The 18,583-nt window shown below is 46.3% G+C and overlaps 2 protein-coding genes across 8 annotated transcripts in view; one reads left to right on the plus strand and one right to left on the minus strand.

The window, feature by feature from the left end:
* LOC144945605 (ubiquitin carboxyl-terminal hydrolase 19-like) overlaps positions 1-5,008 on the minus strand; it is a 34,823-nt gene extending 29,815 nt beyond the window's left edge. For all 4 annotated transcript variants that reach the window (XM_078874117.1, XM_078874115.1, XM_078874116.1 and 1 more), the window contains exons 1-4: positions 4,835-5,008; positions 1,589-1,923; positions 916-1,041; positions 457-593 (exon numbers count right to left, since the gene is read on the minus strand). In XM_078874117.1, coding sequence (XP_078730243.1) covers positions 457-593; positions 916-1,041; positions 1,589-1,805 — 480 coding nt within the window. In that variant the 5' untranslated portion in view covers positions 1,806-1,923; positions 4,835-5,008. The remainder of the gene's footprint in view (positions 1-456; positions 594-915; positions 1,042-1,588; positions 1,924-4,834) is intronic.
* Positions 5,009-6,254: 1,246 nt separating this feature from the next.
* Positions 6,255-14,778, plus strand: LOC144945607 (E3 ubiquitin-protein ligase Hakai-like). Of its 4 annotated transcripts, none has more exons than XM_078874125.1 (8): positions 6,255-6,283; positions 7,204-7,368; positions 8,643-8,740; positions 9,224-9,307; positions 9,821-9,894; positions 10,645-10,716; positions 11,462-11,637; positions 12,056-14,778. In XM_078874125.1, the coding sequence occupies exons 1-8, from the start codon at positions 6,271-6,273 to the stop codon at positions 12,868-12,870; spliced, it is 1,497 nt and encodes a 498-aa protein (XP_078730251.1). In that variant the 5' UTR covers positions 6,255-6,270; the 3' UTR covers positions 12,871-14,778. The 4 variants fall into 4 exon arrangements, with proteins under 4 accessions (XP_078730251.1, XP_078730249.1, XP_078730252.1 ...); XM_078874123.1 differs by lacking the exon at positions 6,255-6,283 and adding an exon at positions 6,292-6,386; XM_078874124.1 differs by lacking the exon at positions 6,255-6,283 and adding an exon at positions 6,471-6,651.
* The last annotated feature ends 3,805 nt before the right edge of the window (positions 14,779-18,583 follow it).

Genomic DNA, 18,583 nt, shown 5'->3' on the forward strand with positions numbered 1-18,583 from the left:
ATGCCGACCCCTAGCCTAGGCGGACATTCTCTCAGGCGAGTTCCATATCTCAACTACAACTCCATCCATCAGCCATCGTCACTTCTAGGAGACATGTCCAGCCAAAGCCCACTTAAATTCTTAACAATCTTAACGATGTGTGTATGCATGTATGTTGAACTTCTTTCGCACCGTATGAAGCCAAGCATGCTAATCGGAGGTGTGCGGGGAAGGACAACTAAACACAAAAAACTATTCTAGAGAAATGTATTTTCTTTTTAGATTTAAAAGCAGATAGCTCCAGTGGCTTCCTAAAATCAGGTGTTCCAGACAGCAGCAGAAGTTTATTTGAAAGCACGCGATGCAAAAAAAATGTCATTAACCTGCATAGATTCCACTTTCTGTCTCTTAATGTTGATGCTTATGAGCAAAATTGTGAGTCCTGTAGGTCCACATTTTTGCGAGCGCGAGACTCACGGACAGTCTAGGCCAATCCTCGTGTTCCCGTTTCTTCTGCAAGTTAAGGATGAGCTGTCGATCTCGCTCCCGACACTGCACCTTGCTGCACGAAGCCTCGATCTCCCCGTAAAACGTACACCTCCACACGAATCCTCCTGCCGGGTCAACAAAGCAAACTCGTCACTGGCAATAGAGAGGACATTTAATTTTATCATTCATTATTAATATTTGGGTTATGCCTTGTCACGATCTGGCCAAATTTGTGTCATTAAGGTCCCTCCACCATCCAGCATAGGCAAATAAATTAAATTGTGACATGTACAAGTATTTAATAAGCTAAATTTTATTGTTTCAGCTTACCGGTAAGTTGTGTCAGGTGGTGGAGGGTTTTAACAACACAAATTGAGTAATATCATTACGTGATCTAATACCACATAGCTGGCCCCATAATCATTGTAAGAACGAGTGGCGCAGTACCTGGAAACGCAACGGAACAATCTCTATTGGACAGGATCACGTTCACGTCCTTCAGCCTCACGGCTCCGCTGCTTACGAGCTGGATATTGAGGTGGCTTCCGTGCTGATTCCACTTGCATTGGACCTCTGCGGGCCCGCCAGATATCACACGCAACACAAGACAATTATTAGCAACTAGCCCAAGATGTCAATGTGGCCAAAGCCGCTGATGCCACCACACACCTCACCAACGCTAACCTCTGCCAGATCCCACATCCACTGCACAGTAGACACACGACCTGCAAAACCTGCACAAACAGTATCCATAATCTGGTCTTAGGTCTTTCGTTTCCACTTGGTAACCAGTCATCCTAATAAAATATAGGACTGCATTGGCCGCAGAAGCGCATCTCAAAGCGTGCGACGCAGTGACCGCCTTTGTTCGATGGATAGCCAAAAGCCGCTGCAAGGATGACTGGAGTTTGTGTGATTGTTTATGTTCCTTGACGAGATCACCAAGGTTAAATATGACTGTCCCAGCAGACCTTGCTTGGTCAGGCATCAACTGTGCACAGCTGAGATGATTACCATATGCATAGGACAGCCTGGTGCAGTGTGGCATCAAAAGCAATTGCCAAAATTACTTCACCAGCTTGACTACCTACAGCCCATTAAACTGCGGTGCGGTCACTACCCTCTGGAGTGATGAATTTGTCTCCAGAAGCCTTGCACGCATGGTTACTCTTGTCCTTAAGATTTTTCTTGCACTCGGCACTCCTTGCCCTGGTGATTATGCCACCGCCGTCGCCACGACTTCCGCTGGGTTGTGGAGGGCAGGTGGTAGACGACGCTGGTGGGCACGTGGGTCCGGGCTCGCGTGGTGAGCCGGGCGGAGAAGGCAACAGCAGCATGGAGACGCAGAGTTGCTTCAAAGGCCTGCCGCCAGGGTCCCACGCGGGCCCTCGCTTCCTTCCTGCACCGGCAATCTTGGCAGTTGTGCGAGTGGGGCGCAGTCCTGCCCCCGTCACACTAACGTGAAAAATAAAATGGTCAGTAAGCAAAGTGAATAAATGCCATTCCGTTGTCATGATCGAGTTCCAGTCAGCATGTTCCACCTCTGTATTTTATTTATTCACACGTGTATCCTGTTACAAATCACAAATGTTCACCAATGATGTGTGTTTACATGCAATGTGTGGAACGTGTCAATAATGTGCGCGCTCACTACTCGAATCAACCCCGTTGTTCACCATGTCCCTACCCGTTGTCACTCTCTCATGCTTACACCCCTCCACCGCATTCGATTCCTCGACAGGGCCCACGTTCCGACACTCACCTCCCCATGATTCCCCAGTCCCTTGCAGCGCTGGTGGGACCATCCCTCCCGGTCCAGCCCCCCTCCCCCCCACTTCTCGCGCTCTCACTCGCAGCCTGCGGGTTCCGCACTGTTTTCTTTCCGTTCGTTCAGCCTCCCGACACATCTGCATGTCCAGTTTAGCTATCTAACCTCTTCCGTGGCCCTGCACCACCTTTAATTTCTCCCTCAATTGTCTCCCATGCCAATATTCCTTACCCAATATTGATATATTTAGTTTCCAATGCCAACATTCAGTTTCCCCTGCTACTGTTCTCTGATCTCCTAATGGACTGACTTTCCAGCACGCCAAGCCCGTGGCTTCCTGGTAGAATGCTCCCTATGAGTGCAACTTCCTGAAGCTATGGACCCGTTGTAAGTGTTGCACACTGTCTGCGTCGGTCGTAGCCGTCCAGAATAAACACTTCCTCATTCGAGACCCAAACATCGCACCTCTGCCTGGCTTTGACATTCCTACTCGAAGACACTGCTGGTGGAACTATCAACCGCATCATCAGAACATCAAAAGGCCAAGGTGCAACATCTCCTAAGTGGAAAATTAAAATACAAGCCACCACAGTAGTGCAATTACATACTTGTCAACCCATACGGTTTACCCATATTCCTGTCCAGGGAAATTGAGTTCAGGTCCATACGGCATACAGCCGTTTCAATACGGGTAAAAAAATGTGTTTTGTCTATTTGTTTGTGTTTCTCCCCTGCGATTGGACTTTGTAGGATGAACGTTGATATTTATAAGGGCACGGGGTGACCAATAAGGTCTGAATTGGTCTGTAATAACGTAGGCACCGATAAGGGGTTGACGGGTATGCAATTGTGTCCCTGCAACCCGAACCATGATCCGTGTAATAAACCACTGTCGTCTGCGTGCCGTCAACGCACGAATAGCAAAACTACACGAACCCTCTCCTGAAGAAGCCTTTGCCTCGTGGCCAGCAGACCTCAACATTGGCATTTAGCCTCTGGACACATTGTCATACATAAGAATAGAATAGTTATGGGCATTCAAGTCATTATGACGGTTGTGTAAAAGTATAATGCGCGACTTCTGCGACATGTCGTGTAGAGGGTACTTCTTCATTATTACTCACACTGGGCACAACACAGGCCAATACTTGTTCTTCCTCACACCGAGAATAACTCTAGGTATTAACACCTCTTCTGGCTACACACACAGCCGATCACTAGGCGTGGTCCCATCGCCCTCACTCGGCCACGCCGCTGCCTGGCGGCGTGAAGATGACGGCGATGGAAACCGCCATTTTCTTCAAATGTTCTTGCTGTGGATTTCACACCTGACGACGATTGCTTGTGTTGCAATCGAAACGTCGTGAGAATTTTTTTTGTTTTATATTTTTATTATTTTATTATTTTCTTTCTTACGTGACTTTACCGAAAGAACCAAGAATACAAATAATAGCTGTTTTATTGCCGGAAAGGGTAAAACCTATTCTTATTTTTTTTTATCACAATTGAAAATAGACCAAGTCTATTCTTTGGTTCTTTCGGTTAAGTCACGTCTAAAGATAAAATAATAAATTAAAATAATAGCGACGTTTCGATTGCAACACAACGTCGCTATTATTTTAATTTATTATTTTATCTTTAGACGTGACTTAACCGAAAGAACCAAAGAATAATTCCTGCAGTCACGAAAGCTCCAAAAATTAAGATTAGACCAAGTCTAATTTGCAAGATTAGCCTGGGTAATCAGTGGTACACTGTGTTTGTATTTAATGTTTTCATTTTAAATAAAATAACTGCCCAAAAAAAAATCAACAAAAACATCGAATAGTAAATTATACCGTGCGAAAAAACAAACAAAAATAAGTTTACGTATTTAATGAGAGATTGTAATCGCACACTTAATGCAAGAGCAATAACAGTTTATATAGTGTAAGCATTATAACCCACACACGTGCATTCAACACATGACTGATTGAAACCAGCATTGGCTGTGGTGCAAAGGCAAAATCACAAATGAACGAAAACTCAATACGTTAAATCAGTAACGGTGGCCTTAACAAACAAATAAAATATGTAAGATATTAAGTCTTCTTGGTTCTTTCGGTAAAGTCACGTAGAAGGGAAGTAATAAAATAATAAAAATAAAACATAATAAAACAATTCTCACGACGTTTCGGCCACAACGCAAGCAGCCGTCCTCAGGCGAAGAATGAGACATTATCAAGCTAGGAGCTTATATAGGTGTAGCGAGGAGGAGCGCCTTAACAAAAGAATGTGCATATGAAGAGGAATTTAGCATACCAATGGGCGCTCCTCCTCGCTACACCTATATAAGCTCCTAGCTTGATAATGTCTCATTCTTCGCCTGAGGACGGCTGCTTGCGTTGTGACCGAAACGTCGTGAGAATTGTTTTATTATGTTTTATTTTTATTATTTTATTACTTCCCTTCTACGTGACTTTACCGAAAGAACCAAGAAGATGAATCCCTGCAGTCACGAAAGCTTTAAATCGAAAAAAAAGATATTAAGTTATAAGCAACGAGCGTGTGTGTGTGTGTTATAGGAGTAATACGCCTTGAACATGCAACGGCACTGACCGTAAGGCGACTTTTAGTTGCTTCAACTGGAGTCGTCTTCAACAAAAGGCAAAGTTTACCTCGGATAAAATCGTAACAAGCAATAGTTAAAATGCGAACGCCGGCTAATGATGCGAGCACGACCCCAACATACGGAGGAGCGACTGACTGACCGCTTCGTCGTTAATGTTGTCACCGCGTAGCGGATGTATCGATCCACAGTTTATAACTATTATTCGTCGATTCCCTTGTTTTACCGTTAACTTGCATGGGGGAATCGATTGCGTGATTTACTTCGCGAATCGGGGGCGGAGGGAATGGACGCAGCGGGTTATGGAATCGATGGATCGATCCGCGTTGTAATCCCGCGATTCCTTGCGGTAACGGGAGCGTTGGGAATTGCGGCTTTGCATTGGCAATCGGTGAGAGGCGGAAACACTGAGGGGGAGCAGGGGGGGAGCAGGGGGGGGAGCAGGGGGGGGGCTGACGACAAATTGGACCAATCAGAGAGCGGCAGAAAAGGGCGGGAACGATGTTGTACTGAGCTACTAAAGTTACCCAATCACAATGCGGCATGCTGAAGAAGGGGCGTGGCGATTAACCGAACCGGCCAATCAGGAAGCGAACTGTCGAGCAGGCGGTGTGGGGTGAATTATGGGGGTTATACCCGTCAACCCTTTTATCAGTGCTGCCTACCTTATTACAGATCAATTCACACCTTATTGGTCACCCCGTGCCCCTTATAAATCTCAACGTTCATCCTACAAAGTCCCATCACAAGGGAGAAACTGCTGTGCGCGGTATGGGCCTAATAACTAAATTTCCCTGTACAAGAATCCGGGCTAAACCGTGTGGGTTGACAGCTAAATGAAATGAAATAAATGAAACTATGACACGGGGGAAGGGGGAGGGAGGAAAGTTGGGGGGGATGGTGGATGGGGAGGAAGGGGGGTGGAAGAGGGGGGGGGGTGAATGGGGGGGGGGGGTGAATGGGGGTGGTGAATGGGGGGAGGGGGTTATTGGGGGGTGGTGAATGGGGGGGGGGGGTGAATGGGCGGGGGGATGAATGGAGGGGGGTGAATGGGGGGGGTGACTGGGGGAGGTGAATGGGGGTGGTGAATGGGGGGGGGGGGTGAATGGGCGGGGGGTGAATGGGGAAGGGGTGAATGGGGGAGGGGTGAATGGGGGGGGGTGTGAATGGGGGGGGGGGGTGAATGGGGAGGGGGGTGAATGGGGGGGGGTGACTGGGGGAGGTGAATGGGGGTGGTGAATGGGGGGGGGGTGAATGGGGGAGGGGTGAATGGGGGGGTGTGTGAATAGGGGGGGTGAATGGGGAGGGGGTGAATGGGGGGGGGATGGGCGGGGGGGGGGTGAATGGCAGGGGGGTGAATTGGGGGAGGGGGGGTTCCGGTTGTTCCGGAAGTCACTGCTCATTCACCCGGCGTGCCCCGCGCGCAATGGACGCGGAGGGTGAGTGGCGCTCCGTGCGGGTGTCGCGCCAACTTGGTGATGAGACGTCTCGACATTTCACGAGGGGACTGCGAATGTCGAAAGGCACAACGCGTTTCGAGAAGTACAGGCGAAACTCTGCACCGAATTGCTTAGAGAAAAATAAAACCTTCGTTGTCTATTTCGCCCATTCCATTTGAATGATCGGGCACATTTAAAAGGCCACAGAGGAGGAGGGAGAGGGGAGTGAGGAGGGGTTGCAGGGCCACGACTAAGTGGTAATGGGGGCGGCTATAACGAAGCAACTCGGCGGGTTTGGGAAGAGGACGCGATGAGGAATGGGGCGATTGTGTACAGCGAGGTGGAGGAGGAAAGGCGAAGCGGGTCGGGTAACCGAATGAGAACGCACGGTGGCGGGAAATGAGGAAGAGAGGCGCGCGTGGTGATGGTGTTGGCACGCGTGGGATTGATTGATTATTGATTTGAAGCTTTCGTGATTGCAGGAATCCATACCCTTAAAACAGTCTGCATCAGCAGCAGGCCGTGCTTTCCCACCTGATGATACGTGACAAACCTTACTAATTGGCTGTGTTGGGTGGTGGCGGGTTTAACGATACATGTGTATATTTACACGATCTAACCCAAAAAAACTGTATTGACCGTATCGTGTTCACGTGCATTGCGGCTCTTGAAATATTGAGGTTTTGTTTTTTTACCAAATTCGACAAAAAAAACCTTGTTATTTTGGTTGTCGACCCCTGCCCTATGGCAATAAAGTTGTACAAATATAGCTCACGGATTTTACGCCTCCCCTCTAACGTTTGCTTTAAAATACAAGAGGAAAAGGGCACCTGATAATCAAGAAAATACGGTATATCTCAACCAGACTTGGGACTAAGAAGAGTGTGATTTCCCTCCCGTCGTCGTGATTATTTTTCCAGACCATGACCTGGAAGGAGAACCTGGTTCAGCAGCTGTGGGCAGCGCAGACGTGAGGCGCTCCATCCCCATCAAGCTGATCTCGGAGCGTGGTGCAGCTGCCTCCCGCTCCGGTGGCCTCCCCTGGGCTATGTACAAAAGCCCCAGGCACCCATCTCCCGATAGAGGTGGGCGTGTGGCTCTTCCAGGACGGAAGGACATTCGACTTGTATTTGTAGACACGACTCAGGCATCGCTCGGGCTCAAAGCCATGCTTAACTTGAGCCGGCTCTGTGCATTGTTTCCCAGCCATGCTTAACGTTTTCATGAGCTGAGCCAAGCCATGGCTGAGCCGCTCGTGCATCTTTGAAAGCAACTGAAGCCAGAGCTGAGTGACTAAGAATATGACCCTCAGACTGTCTGCTGAGTTGCTGTTTATAACAAATACGTTTGTTATTTGCGTCATTGTTATAGCACGAAAACTATCATGAAGGTGCTATATTTATGCTTTGTAGGCTCCACGAAATATTTCTGTCTGAGTCTATTGGCTGACAGTTCTGCTGGACTGGAGGAACCTTTTCCATTCGGACGGCTGAATAGGTGAAGGTGCAGCCCTTCAAGTGCATGCTCATGCCACTGCTTGCATGAGGGCCTCCACTGGTTTTTGACCTATTCACCATAATGATCATAAGTCATTGTGCTCAATGAAGGCCCTTTCCCATGTTATTGCAGTCCAGCAATGTGATTGATCTCACTCCTGCACATTAACTGATCTCATTGCTCCAACCTTTAAAGTCGTTATCCTCTCAGGCACATTCTCTTTCACTTGTAAATTAAACTTTGGCGCAAATAATAGTTTCCCTGTATTTGAAAGCAAAAATCATGAATACTTCTTATAATTCGGGAGGTGTGTGTGATCGAGATTTGTTTAACTTTATTGATACGAGCATAATTTTATTCCATGTCTCACTTTACATAGCATCTTATAATCTGGAGAATACGGTATTAAATCCAAAAGTGTGTCAGATGATTGAAAACAACATATACAGGTAGTCCTCTACTTACGATGGAGATGCGTTACGACGACCCCATCGTAAGTCAAAAATATCGTAAGTCGAAGATGGCCTAGCCTACCCAGGAGTCTTAAAGAATGGTGATAATTTAGCAAAACAGAGCAATTTACAGTACCGTACTGTATAAACTATATACCGTATGTATTTATGAATTACAATACTGTATTGCACAGTAAAATGTAAAGTTAAAAAAACAAGGTAAATTCTTAGCCTACCTATATGGACTGCAGTTTAATAGAAAGTTTTATTAGGAAACAATCTGTTATAAAAACTTTTTAACATGCATTGAACGTAACGTATCGCTATCGTAAGATCGGAATATCGTAAGTCGGACCATCGTAACTCGGGGACTATCTGTATGTGGAAATACTAACTTTGCCTTTCTGCAGAAGGGGCAGGTGAGTATGCGGATGAAAGCTTTCGGGTGCATGAAGATTATGGCAGAGATCACGACAAACATCCCAAGACCATCATATGGGATTGTAAGGTATAAGATATAGTTTCACAATGATTTGTTCTTTGGTATTTTGGTTCAATAACAGAAATTAAATCATTTTCAAGTGAATATGTTTTTTACTAAGCCTTTATTCTATTCAAAGTGAGGTGGTTGGCGCATCGCTGTAATTCAGTGCTTTGGAGGAAAGGTTCGCAGTATAATTTGGGCAGCAGGGTGGGTGCAGTCGTAACATTTGTGCCTCGCAGCAAGAACAACCTGGTTGTCATTCCTGACTGGCACCTCTCCATATGGAGTTTGTACTCTGTCTGCTCACATTTCCTTCCACTTGGAAAACATCCCAAAAACCTTGACGCCAACTTGAGCTTTTCTTAAACAAATAACAATGTGTGACAATTTTACCAGTTTGGTTGAATCTCGCAGTCAGCCGCCACTCCACATTGGTCAGTGCGAACATGGTGAGTGACATGATGTCGAAATATAATGCTAAGTGTTGCGTGTGTCTGTTTCTTGCAGATTAACATATTTGGGAAGAAAGATGACATTCCGGTACATTTTTGCGACAAATGTGGCCTGCCAATTAAAATCTATGGTCGAATGGTCAGTACTTATTAATTTTACACAGTCATCACATGTGCATAATTTAAAACTAAAGATATTGTTATTGTCTAGGTTTTTGCATATTTTCTGTATAGCTCTAATTTGTTTCTGCGTTGTACCAAATGGTATAGGACAATCCACTCCATGTGTTGGGGAGTTTTTTTGTGCCTATAAGAACACGTAGTTTTCATCTCCAGAAAAAGATTATGCATTTTTTTTTATTCAGAATTATTGTCAGACTATTTAAACAAGACATTAGGCAAGAGAGATGGACCAAACGAGGCAATACAGTCAAGACAGATCAACTTTGAGAAACAATGGAAACTAATTTGTACAAAAGATGGTATAGACAGTATGTGACTACACTGTGCTAATGCAAAATAATATTGATTGTAAGTTGCATAATTATCTTCAACCATGACAATTCATCACATCACTCTTGTCAGGTGTGAATTGATACATGTCGACATTTAACCCTTGATTGACTAACAATGTAATTGCTTTAAATCACAGATTCCTTGCAAGCATGTCTTCTGCTTCGACTGTGCCAGTCTCCATGAGCAACGGGGAGACAAAAGTTGCCCAGGGTAAGACATGCACATACAACAGGTCCCACACATTGATAAATGCATGTCCTTCATCTATCCATATATAGTGTTGTATGCTTTAATCATGTGCAGTAGATTTTCCCTATATAGTAAACCTTGGATTGCGAGTAACTTGGTCTGCGAGTGTTTTGCAAGACGAGCAAAAAAATTAAATAAATATTCATTTGATAAACGAGCGAGGTCTTGCAATACGAGTAGTTCGTATACGCTTTGTCTGCCGAGCATCACGTGATCACAACTGATATACGAGTGCTTTGATATACGAGTGCTTTGGATTACAAACACGTTTCCGGAACGAATTATGCTCGCAATCCAAGGTTTTACTATCCCCAGCAAGATCCGAATCTTAGTTTTTTTAAAGTAGTATTAAATTATTGTTTTTTTATTTAACGAGGTGAGAACTCAAGGGACCAGGATTTTCTCATTTGCAAGAGGGACCTGCGGAAATAATCTTTCAGTGAGGGGCAATGATTGCGGTGTATAGTTCCAATTGAATAATTTTGCGGGTAATTTTCGAACTTTTTAAAATTTGAACCTTGAATCCGGCACACAATGGCCCCTTTCGAATGACATCGGGGGATCTTTAAGATCCACTTATAAGCAGTGGGCACATGTTATTATAGTTATTACACCTGCAACAATAATCAGGTAAGGTGTAATGAAGTAGGTCATTTAAATATATTTGTTGCACTTTGTACATTTGGGGTAATAATTACCCACTTGCTTCAGGACCGTCGTCTCCGTGTACACCGACCCAATGGCAAGCGCACTGCCTGCTAGGTCACCCAGGTACACAGCAAGGTAATGGACTTCATATGGGCGGTGATGTGACTGAGCAATGGTGTGTTCGCAGCGTGTTGCATAGGTCCGTGGTCCGAACCGTGCGGCCCCGCTAGTTAATACTGCATGTTGTTCGCTATGAGTATGCGCCGTCTCTGCTTCGCAGTGGACGCCAACGATTGGCCTTTGAAAAGGAATAAGAATAGGCCACGTATGTCGGCGTCATTATACAAATTTGAGAATTTACCTGCCAGAGTACTCGACCTTTTCCCGTTCCGATGACGTATGTGCACGTCATTGGTTTTCCTTCCGAGTCCGTTCCGATGATGGAATCAAATCGATTTCGAACGGAATCTGAAGTAAAAGGCCATGCAGGAGGGCGTGTGGCACAGTTTGATGCCAGCCATCACAGAGTGTGGTCGTGTCGCTGCAGTTCCCTGTGGTGAGTACAGTACAATGTATTTAAAAACAGCAGCACTGTGCGTCTCTAAATAAAAATTAATGCAAACCGCTTGCGCGTTCTGAGATTCAGTGGTGAACGGGACCCACCCTGCAACTTTTCAGATGTCTCGGAACGGGAAATGGTTAAGAGAGAATATACGTAGCAATGTCAACCCCCACTGTGAAACTACTGCAGCCCGTTGTGTTAGCCTTGCGCTGTTAATAATTCCGTGCATACCAAATGATTTGATTGACGATGTGAGTTGATTCTTCAAAGCCAAATGTCTCGTTGTGGTACGGGGTTGGTGGGCTGCTTTGTTTGCAGGTGCGTGGACCAGGTGCAGCGTATAGAGCAGTGCTTGCGCGGCACCGTCTTTCTATGCAACGTGGTGTCGGGCTGCAAGCGCACATACCTGTCGCAGCGGGACCTGCAGGCACACATCAACCACCGGCATGTGCGGCACACCAAGCCGCAGCAACGACCCCTCGATCCGCCACCCGGTAATTCTTCTGTAGCTTAAGAGCTGTGGCCTGGCTGGGTGGGTCGTGTATTTGATTTTCCGCGCTTCTTCTTAGGCAAGGGTTGGTGGATCACACACATTTTTAAAAACTTTCAGACCCACTAGCTTACTTGGGGCTGAACTCATCTATGAGAATATTAACATTTTATCGACCTCACACCCTTGGATTGTTCACAAAGCCCGATTTTAATTCCGGAGGGTTCTGCATTGGGATGTTTGGCCATCTTAAGGAGTATTTTGCCTGTTAAAGGAAACATAAGTATAATACATCGTGGGGGATTTTGTTTTCATCGAAAGTGAAGCCAGTTCTTGCCGACTTTTGAAGATGATCACCAATTTAACGGCATGCGCAGAGACCCCACCCCCTGACTCATCGCATTCTCCCCTTCCCTGTGCAGCTGTGGGGCAGATGCATCCCAGCGTTGTCAGCGAAGAGCACCATGTGGTGGCCCCGGGGCCGGGCGTGCACGACCACTACCAGAAGCCACCCAACATCGCTCACGATGAGTCGGCTCCCCCTCCACCCGACATGCCGCCCCACCCCCCCATCGTGCCCCCATCCGCCGCGGCAGCTGCGGCAGTGGCGGCGGCCGTGGCATCGGCGGCCGCAGCGGCCGCGGCAGCGGCGGCCGTCCCATCGCCGCGCTGTGCCCCGCAAGAGAGCTACCGCATCACCACCATAACGACGGCGCGCAAACACTGCAACCTCATCACCGTGCCCATCCAGGGCCAGGAGGGCGGGCAGGGCCACGGCCCGCCCTCCGGTGGGGGCGGCGGCGCATACGCCGAAGTGGGCCGCCGCGTGGACTACCCGGCGCAGGCGCCGCCCAACGGCCCCCCGCCGCCACCGCCCCCTCCGCCGCAGCCGCCCCGCCCGCCCCACCACATGCACTTCGTGGCGCCACCCTCCATTCCCATGAGCCACCCGCCGGCGCACATGGCCTACAGCCAGCCGCCCCCGCCCATTGTCGGCCAGAGACCGCCCGTGCCCTTCATGGGCCAGCCGCCGCCCCCGCTGCACTACACGCCGCCGCCGCCCGGCCCGCTCACGCCGCCCTACAGCCAGCCGCCCTCCGTGGGCCTGTGGGGTGCGGCGAGGCCGCCGCCCCCCGTGCCCCCGCCCCCCCGGGGCCCCGTGCCTCCGCCCGGTTCGCTACCCCCATCCGTAACAGCGCCACCGGATCAGACGCGGTACAGGCCCTATTACCAATAGCGAGGCTTGTGGGAGCGGTGGTGTCACGCGCGTGTGAGTGCCACCGGCCATAGGGGATTTTCTATGGTCTGAGTTGCGCTCCGTGACACTAAGACTGAGGGTGGGCGAGCGAGCGTGCGGTGTGCTGTGTACCCCCCGCACCCAGTGATTAATTGTGGCCGCGATTAATTGACTTGACCGAACGCCGCTTAAACATTGTACTGGTCCTGAGTGGGATGCATTTTTTCATTGACGTATACTTTTCTTATGCATCTTATTGATTTTCAAGCTTTTATGTAAATTAACAGAACGACGTTTAGAATTGGATGTTATCCAGTGACAGATTAAATGTATTAAAATTATTTTTCCTCCTTCATAAGACTTTTCTCCCTCCGGACCTGGGCAAATGCACTGGGTTCCCATGAGAGCCAGGTCAATGTCTGCATCTTCCTGCTAAATACAAGCAATGGATGGCATTCATCTCATTTGGAGGAACTGAGTTGTGTAAATTCCACATTGCAATGCCATTGTCTTGTCTATCGCCAGTACTCATTTCTTTGACCCAGCTTGGAATTATTTTTTTACTCACAATCTTTCGGGTTCTTGGTCAGAGCTGTACTGGAAATTGTAGAACATATAATTAATGTAATAAAGTGGTTACTAAGCCAAAGATTAAAATGCCCCATTCAAAATATTTGGAATCGCGTGACAAGCGGTGTTTGGCACAAGAAAATATCTAACCAATGCTGCACCAGTGCACAAGGCATCAATGGTGAGGTAAAGCAGTGAAAGAAAATGGTAAATGAGCTGACTTCTTGAAATATTAAAATGGTAAAAACAGTTTTAGGGCAAAACCACATGTCCATTTAATTACCATTGCTGCACAAACATTCCTGCGGAGGGAGCTGGTAGGAACGTTGGGTTGCTCGGTCAATGCCAGGGTCAACGGCGGCGTGGTGTATTCCGCAAATATGCCCGACTGTGAGGGCGGGCACAAGCCGGCGTGAGTAGGTTGAACGTTGAGTTTTATAAGGGCACCACGGGGTGACCAGCCCCTCCCCACCCAGCCCCTCCCCACCCAGCCCCACCCCCCACCCAGCCCCTCCCCACCTTCCCCTCTCCACCCAGCCCCACCCCTCCCATTTTTGGATGCATGACGGATGGACGGACACAATAATCCGCTGTGGGCTGGTGTAACCAGGAGGTTCCTACAAGTAGAATATACATTGTTTAGTGTGTTGTCCTTCCCCTGCACCTTTGATTATCATGGTTGGCTATGTACGGTATAAAAGAAGTACAACGTACATACAAAAGAGTAAGTTCCCTTGACGGAGTCTTAAAATCTACAACTAATGTTCACAAACTATAGCTCAAACCACGTGTTTTTTTTTTACTCCCAACCGACAGGGCTGCATGCTGGTCAGGAGGTGGCAGCACAATAAATCAGTGGCTGCCAGATTCTTCGGCGTCGTCACCTTGTATGCATGCGTTTTTTTCAGTGTATTCCAGTTCATTCCCATACAAAAGTTTGCTTTTAAAGGGACAAAAACATCGCAACAACAAATAGCTCCGTTAGACACTTATTTGGACTGTTTATGAGACTCCCTGATACAAATTTACAGATTTTTTATTGTTATTCTGGTCTATTGGACTGTCATGATTCTGTCGTGATATCACCGCATGTCCATTAATGTGGGAGGGCGTCGCAGTGTTTTCACACCTCACAATGTACCTTGACATTTTTTTTCTCAATGAAACCTCAAACTCATTGGATACGTAGTTAATTTTTGGTGAGGCCACATAATGATCTAACCAAGTCTTTACAGTTAACCCTTTACTACCCAACAGCCAAACAAATTAATTGTCACGTTTACACGAGTTTAATGCGCAAATTATAGTTGGTTTTGGTTCGCTACTAAATTCAAGAGCAATCCTCGCAAACAAAGTTGGAAACGACGTTTAGTTTGAAACTGTCAAACAGCAAAACGAGATCCAAAAAGTCAAGATCATTGGGCTTGCATAATGCACATGCATAATGTATGTTTACTCATGAATTCCCCCCCCCCTTTTTGCGTAAGAGCGCAGAAGGGTGGTCACCACATCTACACCTCTAAGGAATGAAACAGGTGGACTTCACAAATCTGGCTGTCACCTGATGAAGCTAGTTGTAATTACTGGTGAAACATCGTACTCGGAATGTAAATGGTGTGACTTGGCTCACCAACGCACCGGTGTGCTGTACTAGTGACGAATTGGCATTTTCTGTTTATGTGACAACCCTTACTATTTGACTGTGCTGGGTTTAACGATACATTTATATATTTACGCGATCTAACCCAAAAAACGCTATTATGGAGATCCAGAAAGTCGGTAACAATGCAGGACGTCTGGCGGGTGTTGCGGGGTTCTTAACGATACAGATTTGGTCAGATAACAACATGCCTTACTCAAAAAACTATGACTTAAAACTTTAGTGACTGCAGGAATTCATATTAATTGGTTCTTTCGGTAAAGTCCCGAAGATATAATAAAGTGGAAAAAAACCACGACGTTTCGATCGCAACACAAGTGGTCGTCGTCAGGAAAAGGGGGGTTAGCCTCTAAAGGCAAACTGTTAATAAGGGTTTAGAGATGGGTGTAGCCCAAGTGTGTCAGCAGCATGGGCGGGGCAGCTAATGTTAATGTCGGAGTAAGCAATGCCAACGCAGTGGGTCTACACTAATGAAAAGGGCCACCAGGAAATCATTTGCGCCTCGCTCCACATATCCACGCTGTTGACGATGGAGGTTGACAAGAAAACACAAATCAAGTCATGACCCAAAGTGGTTGAAATGTGAGTGACTCGATCAGATTGCTTTCTCCTATATGAACAGCTACCCCGTCCATGCTGCTGACACACTTGGGCTACGCCCATCTTTAGACCTTTATAAACAGTTTTCCTTTAGAGGCTAACCCCCTTTTCCTGATGACGACCGCTTGTGTTGCGATTGAAACGTCGTGGGTTTTTTCACTTAATTTTTTATTATTTTTCTATCTATGTGACTTCACCAAAAGAACCAAATAATATTTAAAAAATGCTATGTTAAGTCTTATTTGATAGCCTAAGATCAACAACTGACACGCGTATCTACCAGTTATGAGCTGTTCACCATTTGCGTCTTTACTGAACTAACCGTACACCATTTTAGTGGAAACCTCTGGGTAATGCCTTGAAATATACGCCAGTGGCTCAATGGTGAACATGCTTTGCTTTGTACCCAGCGACCTGAGTTCGATTCTCAGTCATGGCTAGGTTAAAATGAAAACAAATAAATTAAATCACGACGTTTCGGAGGCAACACAAGCCTCCATCTTCAGGTGGAACCGTCACAGCAAAATTACTTAAGCCACTTGATACAGTAATTTTGCTGTGACGTTTCCACCTGAAGACGGAGGCTTGTGTTGCCTCCGAAACGTGATTTAATTTATTTGTTTTCTTTTTAACCTACGTGACTTTACCGAAATAACCAAAGAGTATAGACATATCAGTTAATGGCAGCATGATAAACGACGGAGAGATGAGAGGTGTAGACAGAAAATAAAATAGTGGTCACGTTTGATACCGCAGAGGTAAATCTATTAACCTGGATGTTTTTTCTACACAATCTTAATGCAGATGTGTATAGTATGTAAGTGCAGGTTACATCTCTAGCAGGTTGCCTGTAGATTATTCAGTTAATCCTATCGAGATTGAACAACGTGACCTCGTAGAAAGTAACACCCCAAATGATTGTCTTGATTTGATTGAGAATTTGACCCGTTAAATGAAACATCGTAGCAAGAACTGTACTGCTGACAGTGATTTAATAACTTTACTGGCTCTTTTGAAGTTTCTCCTATGACCAAATCGCCTGGAATGTGCCCGTGATCGTATTGTGGAAGCTAAGCAAGTATGAGCCTGTGTAGTGCTTGAACGGGTGACCACCACGCACAATCAGCATCTCATAGGCGACGATGAGGCTGCAACTACATTAGCAGCAGAGATTAGTGCAGAAAAATCAATCGTTGTACTGATATTCTATGCTCCCACGTCTAAGCTCTCGGGACTTCACCAACCCGCGCTGACCAATTTGGTGAAGTACATAGCCCCATGACCTGCAAGTCATCCAGCGGTGCCTCATCCAGCAGTTAATTGAAGAACATTCTGTCCGTGTACATATTGTGTCATTACGATTAAAAACTGTCTCCGAAAAATGGAACACCAGTTACATATTTACTGTGGGCAGTTATTTAATAACGATAACTTTTTTGGCTCGATTGAAGATGCAGGCATAGTGCCACATCCCTCCAGATACAGGAGGATTGGTGCATCACGCACACTACATCGTGCGTGCGAGATTCCCAACTGCTGGGCGACAATATGGTTAACAAATTAACTGAACTTTTTTTTTTATTTTACCAGGTGAAGCCCACAGCTATATAGCTCTTTTTTAGAAGTGACCTGGCTATCACAAATGATAGCTCAACGAAGTGGTTTATCATCATGTGGACATATTTAGCAACCAAGTACTCTAAAGGCACGTTCATTTGAAATGTGGAGGGAAAAGCCGGAGGACCCGGATAAATATCCACGCGACCACGGGGGGAACATGCAAACTCCCAAGTATACAAGCGTCAGGGTCGGAATCAAACCCACGAACTGTATACCCGGCGAGGTAGTTAACATCTCACCACCGAAATAACAGTACAGCAAGCAGGTTGCTAACCTATCTATGACATTTTATGCCCCTAAATGCATTTGTCTTACTAATTTTAAATCTGTGTTATTCAGGCCATCCTTATAGTTCAAGGCTATCACTGAGGTGCTTTGTTTCACATAGTACAGTATAGTCCGCCAGTCGGTGATGTTCCTGTGATTGTACCCAATTATAGTTTTTGTGAGTTTTTTCAAATTCCATGGAGTATTTTATGTCCACTATCGGGCAGACTGCACGTGTCTATGGTTAATACACTCGTGCCATTAACCAGGGCGGACACTGGGCTTCATCCACGAACCGTTGCGACATGCGGCAGAGGCACTGCCATGCTTTCTTTGGACGATCTGTTACATTTCCGCATAAGCAACATTCGGCACTTACCGGTTGAGACGATGTAAGATTGTCTCAACCGCTTGAGTGAATTTATTTTTTAATGCACAAACTTTACAAGCTCATACAAAAAATAAAGCTCCCTGGATCAAAACGTGGTGTCCTTGTAGCGTTAGTATCGCTTGCCTTTTTTTGATACGTAACTGATGTACGCGTTGTTTGAAATAATTATTAACAAATTTCCATTTTATTTTCCTGGAAAAAAAAAACCCAGAATTCCTGGTCTGTGTTGCTTCATTGATTGCACAGCAGACACTTTTCATATCTGTAACGCCTCTCGCAACTATCCTGGACTTAATCCAGTGTGAGCATGGCCATAATACAATTTTACCGTTAGTTGCTAACATTCATTATTTATTGCATCATCTGCGCAGGCTATATGTGTCCCTGCAGCGTTCGAGGTGGCCCAGTAATTTGGTGTACTCACCAATGTACCAAGTTGTGGCAGAATTAACAAGAGTAGACCATTGTGCCTACTTCTCTACAAGAGCCCAATTCCCACGAGGGAAGAGCACTCAGAAGTAAATGTATCGAGCGGAGTGACTGGCTAATTCCAGTCGCTAAGCCGTGTCGTGTGATTAAGCGACTCCCAAACAGCTGAGGTTCGA

The sequence above is a fragment of the Lampetra fluviatilis genome, chromosome 38 (assembly GCF_964198595.1).
Source record: "Lampetra fluviatilis chromosome 38, kcLamFluv1.1, whole genome shotgun sequence".
NCBI classification, from domain to species: domain Eukaryota; kingdom Metazoa; phylum Chordata; class Hyperoartia; order Petromyzontiformes; family Petromyzontidae; genus Lampetra; species Lampetra fluviatilis.